Raw genomic sequence first — 6,673 nt, 5'->3', positions numbered from 1 at the left:
GAATATAGCAAATCAAATGCCAGACGCATTTACTGTTTTGAAAAGGATAACTAAGTCACATATCCCTGCAGAGAATGTGCCTATCCGAATTGATGTCCCAGCAGGACCATTTATTAGCATGAGAGCTAGTGAACCTAAAGCACGCATGAAGCGTGGTAGGCCTATGGGTTCTAAGGATCGAAATCCTAGAAAAAGAAAATTGACAAATGATCAAAATGATATTATGAAAGGATCTCCTGAAAAGACCCAAGATCTGATTAGTTATGAGATTCCTGAAGAAATCAATAAACCCGAGACTCAAGTGAGCGAAAAACTTTTAATAAGTTATATTGGTGATGGGATTAATTTAAATCGATCTGAAATAGTGGTGGATAATATTTTTGCATCTAATGTTGCACTTAACATTATGCAAGATAGTGAGGATTTTGAACCCCGATCTGTCGAAGAATGTCAATAAAGATCTGATTGGCCAAAATGTCAAGGGGCAATTCAATCAGAATTGAACGCACTTGCTAAAAGAGAGGTCTTTGGACCAGTAGTCCAAACACCTACTGGTATAAAACCAGTTGGTCATAAATGGGTTTTTGTGCGAAAAAGGAATGAGCAAAATGAAGTTGAAAGATACAAGGCTCGCCTTGTCGCACAAGGATTCTCACAACGACCTGGAGTCGATTATGAAGAAACATATTCACCCGTTATGGATGCCATAACATTTCGATATCTCATCAGTTTAGCCTTACGTGAAAGGCTTGAAATACATATGATGGATGCGGTTACAGCTTATCTGTATGGGGTCACTTGATAATGAGATTTACATGAAAATCCCTGAAGGATTTAAAATGCCTGAAGCATATTCAAAATCTCGGGAAATATACTCAATCAGATTACAAAGATCTTTGTACGGTTTAAAACAATCTGGGCGCATGTGGTATAATCGTCTCAGTGAATATTTGTTGAAAGAGGGTTACATAAATGATGTTATTTGTCCATGTATTTTTATATAAAAAAATGGCATTAGAATTTGTTATACTTGCTATTTATGTTGATGACATAAATCTTGTTGGAACTTCAGAAGAGCTCCAAAAGGCAATTGAATATCTTAAGAAAGAATTTGAGATGAAAGATCTTGGAAAGACAAAACTTTGTCTTGGACTGCAAATTGAATATTTAGCAAATGGGATCTTTATGCATCAATCTGCCTATACAGAAAGGGTCTTAAAATGCTTTTACATGGACAAAGCGCACCTATTGAGTACACCAATGGCTGTTCGATCACTTGAAGTGAATAAGGACCCGTTCCGACCTCCAGAAAAGGATGAGGAACTCCTGGGTCCTGAAACACCCTATCTCAGTGCAATTGGTGCACTTATGTATCTTGCTAATGCTACAAGGCCTGACATAGCATTTTCTGTTAATTTACTAGCAAGATATGGCTCTTCTCCTACACGGAGATAATAGAACGGGATTAAGCATATATTGTGATATTTAAAGAGAACTCTTGATATGGGTTTGTTTTATGCTAACAAAGATAGTGCAGAGCTTGTTGGTTATACAGATGCAGGTTATTTATCTGATCCCCATAAAGCTAGATCTCAGACCGGGTACGTGTTTACATGTGGAGGTACTATCATATCATGGCGCTCCACAAAACAATCTATTGTTGCTACTTCTTCAAATCATGCTGAAATAATAGCCATTCATGAAGCAAGTAGGGAATATGGTTGAGATCAATAATTCATTTTATTCGAGAAAAATATGATTTGGAATGTGAGAAAAGATCCACAATTTTATACGAAGACAATGCTGCATGCATAGCCCAATTGAAGGGAGGATTTATAAAAGGAGATAGAACAAAGCACATTTTACCAAAATTATTCTACACACACGATCTTCAGAAAAATGGTGACATTGATGTGCAACAAATTCGTTCAAGTGACAATTCGGCAGATTTATTCACCAAATCTTTACCAACTTCAACTTTTGAGAAGATGGTATACAAGATTGGAATGCGGAGACTTAAATATTTGAAACAAGGTTTTCATCAGGGGGAGTAAAATACGCGATGTACTCTTTTTTCCTTATTAAGGTTTTTTCCCACAGGGTTTTCCTTATAAAGTTTTTAATGAGGCAGCTAACAATGCGTATTACTAAATATGTGTACTCTTTTTCCTTCACTAGGATTTTTTTCCACGGGGTTTTTCCTAGTAAGGTTTTAACGAGGCACATTATCTTTTAATGAATATTCAAGGGGGAGTGTTATGAATATATTATATAATGGATGTTCATTTAGTACTCCGTTGTAAATAAGCTTCCTGAAGAAATTTATCCATATGAGACTCCGCCATAAATACATTTATCTATTTAGTACTCTATTGGAAATAAGCCTCCTGAAAAAACTTATCATTTCGGTACTCCGTTATGGATAAATATTACCCATGATAGAAGATTATCTATATCTGGCACAATAGTTTAGAGCAGCAGCTTACACAACAGCTTACAAGCAGCTTGCAGCAGCAGCTTACAAGCAGCTTACACAGCAGCTTACAAGCAGCTTGCAGTAGCAGCTTACACAGCAGCTTGCAGTAGCAGCTTACACAGCAGCTTCCTTTCTTCTATAAATAGAGGAGAATTCAGTTTATTATATACAGAAATTTGAAGTTTGAATAATATATCAGTTTCTCTACCGTTTTTATTTTATAACAATAATACGAATTTCCACATTATTCTTGAAACAAAACGAGTTTTAAAAGGTGGGAAAAAAAATTATTAGCCTGTACTGTAAGTAAAAATGGCGTGGGCAGTTTCGGTAATTGAGGGTTCCCCCGCCTAGGGTTTTATTAGATGGTCAATATATAAACAAAATGATCACACAATTCTTCTTCCTCAGCTGTCTGCATCTCCTTCTTCAGGCCGTCAAAGTAAAATCCCAATTTGGTGAGTCCCAAAATCTCTTTTTTCCTCTATAGTCACTATTTTTCATTAGTCAATCAGCTTAACTCTTGCGATATTATTTTTGTAACTGGAAACGACAGGGTTGTTTGTGGTGTGAAATAATGGCAACAGTACCAGGGCAATTAGTGTGGGAAATCGTGAAGAAGAACAACTCCTTTTTAGTGAAGGAGTTCGGCAATGGTAGCGCCGGTGTTGTGTTTAGCAAAGAGCCTAACAATCTTTACAATCTTCACTCTTACAAGCACTCTGGTCAGTGCTTCACTACTTTCAATATCTGAAATTCATTTAGTTACTCAAATATTGAACGTTGATGTGATGTTCACTTTTTATTAGACTAATTTTGGACCATTAAAAATTTAGTTATTAAAGCACATAAAAGATAGGGCACAATGGGTGATACATATTAGTTGAGAATATGTTTGAGATTTTAGCACTTTTACGGCAGGTCTTATGTTTTCTAGGAGTGGTTTAACCTTTCAGAAATTTATGAATTTCTAATGCTTTTTATTGTTATTTGCATAATAGTGACATGAGATGGTTCAAAATGGAGTATTGTGGTTAGTGAAGATTCATATGGCCAATCCCAACTTGTTTGGGACTGAGGTGTAGTTGTTATTGTAATAAGTTTTTCCATCACAACTAATATAATGCACGAGTCAATTTATCATATTAATTTCGTGTTCAGCCAAATGCCGTGGATATTTGGTATGAGAATGAAATGGATGTGGAAAAAGCAGAATGTATATAGAGCATTATAGCCGACCCCAACTACTCTGTGATTGACCTTTAGTTGATTGATAGATTGCCTTTGAACCTACTTATAGGCACTAAAACTTTTAGTTGCATTGTGTGATTTGATATATTATTTTTGAAGTTTTAGAAATTTTGGTTTGCCATGCCTCGAGTTACAGTATAGTTGAGCTGTTGTTGTATTGAATTTGTAGGCCTAGCAAACAAGAAAACTGTGTCTATCCAGGCTGGAGGCAAAGATCAATCTGTGTTGCTTGCTACAACGAAGACCAAGAAACAGAACAAGCCTTCAAGCTTGCTAAACAAATCTGCAATGAAGAAGGAATTCCGCCGCATGGCCAAGGCCGTAACAAACCAGGTAGCGATTTGATTGACCTTTTCTGACCACTGGGCAGGAGCAAATTTACTGCATTATAGCTACTTTATAACTGGAAAATGTCTTTCAACAATAACCTAAACTGGGTTCTTTATGTGAATGAAATTGCTTAGGTTCTCTCTGTAATGTAACCTAAACTGGGTTCTTAGTTTGTTAAGTTATATTGTGAAGAGATTGTACGTATCAACAGTAAAATTTACTTCCCAGAGAGCTAGAGAAAATTGCTCATAAAGTCGATATGTTGGTTATTATCTATTGTTTGCTTTCTTCCTCACTAGTTATAGTCCTCTTGATGTTTGTTCACATTTTGAAATTCCTCAATAAACACTAAAGCATTAAGATCTCTAACCTTAGTTTGCTTTCTGGGATGGACGGATGGTCAATTTCTATCAAAGTGTTCTTTTTAAAGTATTTTTGTAATTTGAAGACTGGTTCTAATGGTTATTTGGGTGAGAACTATCACTTCTATATAGTAAGCAAAATGCTAGTGATTACTGAAATTCAAGCCAACCAATCCAAACCAAATAGCCCTCAAGAATCCTGATGTGGAATCTGGTCTGATACTTGACTTTTAGAAAGCTTTAATGAACCGTAAAGAAAATATCCGAACCATTTTGACTTCCTTCAATATATTCCTCACTGTTTTATCTCTTAGCACTCTCTCCTCATTATTGTTATTCGATGTGCTGCTTGTTGTATTGCCTGAGTTTATGAGGCTTTTGCTTTAGGAACTCTTCGATAATCAATGCATTTATCCAAAAAATCGTCAACACGAATATCCTTAGGTTATTTCGATAAAGCGCGTTACTTTCTTGGCTCAATTTATGATTGGTCTTTATACAGGTTGCAGACAACTATTACAGGCCAGATCTGAAGAAGGCAGCTCTTGCACGGTTGAGTGCAGTGAACAGGAGTCTCAAGGTCTCCAAGTCTGGTGTCAAGAAGAGGAACAGGCAGGCCTAGAATATGAAATGTTACATTATATGAGTTTGATGCATTGTTCTCCTCTTGTTAAGTACCAAAGTTTTGCTTTTCAATTTTATGTTTTAATCTTTCTTTTCAAAAAGCTGTCGGGAATGTTGCCCCTTGCTTTTGGATTAAATAGACTTTATGATCATTTAGAAAGATCCATTCAATTTGTGGAAGCTGTGGTATAGTGGACGTTTATGAATGGCCCGTTCCGTAGTTCTGCCTGGAATTGTCGCATTTCTTTCTTAACTATAGTTTAATTGGATCAGCTGCTGAGTTGGTATGGTTTGCATGTGGTCTGGAATTAAATAAACTATTGTAAATATGAAAATTCAATTTTCTTTTTAGAGCAAATTAAGAACGAAAGTGTGTTTGGTACATGGGGAGTAACAGAGACCTTAAATATGTCATTAAGTAGCAAATTAAGAACGAAAGTGTGTTTGGTACATGGGGAGTAACAGAGACCTTAAATATGTCATTAAGTCTACTTATCTGATGCGTAGAATAGATGTGTTAAAACTTGTGAAGGGGGAACTTTTTGTTTCCATCACTGAAGAAACAATTTAGGTTCTTTATAACTAAATTTCCTTGTGGTAAACCATAATTGTTTTGAGTTTGATAATTCGAGCAGCTGTGAGCTGCATTATTGGATGTCTTACATGCACATTGTCTAAGGCTTTCCAAATTTCAATGCTTTTTCATGTTAATCGTGCTGCTCGCAAAAGATGGAGTATTTTGGAACACCATGTATCAAAACAACTAATAGTTGCTTAACTGGATTTATCTTAACTTGCATAATCTTAAGGTTCTCTAAAATTTAATGTTCGAGACCCTTTAAAACAATCCTGGTCGATTTTCCACTTCTTGATGGAACTCCACTTGCCAATTATCCCCCTTTGCGTCATTCTGTGTCTTTCAGACGTTCAGATGAATTCTCTGTTCGTTTTTACTTCTTCAAAGTCACTCCTTTATCCAATTTGTGAGCAGAAAAAAGATTGTGGTTGGAAATTGTCTAATTTGGCTTTTGTAGCCACCCTTGCCTTGTTCCAGGCCCGTGTCGTACCGACGACTTTCGACTGTAAGGGCACGGGTGAATGTGGGTGCCACGCGAAGATTCATATCAATCAGGAGGAAGGGATCTAAACAGCTTATAAGCTGCCCATAACTCTTTACCTCACGAGCTAACTTAAGTGCCACGATATGTTACTCTAAACGGTTGATACGTGACTCACTCAATTCCCAGTCAGCCAAAATTGGACTTTGCCTGGGGCCAAGATCTCCACGATATGCATTGTAGCAAAGTGCATTCTTGCAGCTACTGCTATTCGAGTATTGCATACCCGGCGTGACAGAAAGCAGTTGCTAAAAGGCAACTGATTTAAATTCTGCTATGTCCATTCGCAAACAAGAACATTTGTCCTGAATAGCTACTTTTTTTTTGCCTCTCAGGTAAACACGGCCCACATGTCAAGATCCTACTACAAACTTACTGTCCTAAAACTTTTGCTGCAGTCCCCCTCTTATACATATCAAAATCCACAACTACATTATAAGACATTTAATCCAAATTCTCCGAGCTTAGGCGCCAGATCACCTTTGCTACAGCAACAACATCAGTAACCAACA

General features: G+C 36.7%; 1 protein-coding gene across 1 annotated transcript; it reads left to right on the top strand.

Moving 5' to 3' along the window:
* The first annotated feature begins 2,795 nt into the window (after positions 1–2,795).
* On the top strand, positions 2,796–5,263 carry LOC107792010 (large ribosomal subunit protein eL28z-like). Its single transcript, XM_016614182.2, has 4 exons — positions 2,796–2,934; positions 3,033–3,201; positions 3,897–4,060; positions 4,922–5,263. Exons 2-4 carry the CDS (start codon positions 3,054–3,056, stop codon positions 5,039–5,041), a joined length of 432 nt encoding a protein of 143 aa, XP_016469668.1. The 5' UTR covers positions 2,796–2,934; positions 3,033–3,053; the 3' UTR covers positions 5,042–5,263.
* The last annotated feature ends 1,410 nt before the right edge of the window (positions 5,264–6,673 follow it).

This window comes from Nicotiana tabacum, chromosome 15, assembly GCF_000715075.1.
Source record: "Nicotiana tabacum cultivar K326 chromosome 15, ASM71507v2, whole genome shotgun sequence".
Lineage (NCBI taxonomy): Eukaryota > Viridiplantae > Streptophyta > Magnoliopsida > Solanales > Solanaceae > Nicotiana > Nicotiana tabacum.
Note: the sequence above shows the minus strand (reverse complement) of the source record. Positions and strands in the feature narration are given on the sequence as shown.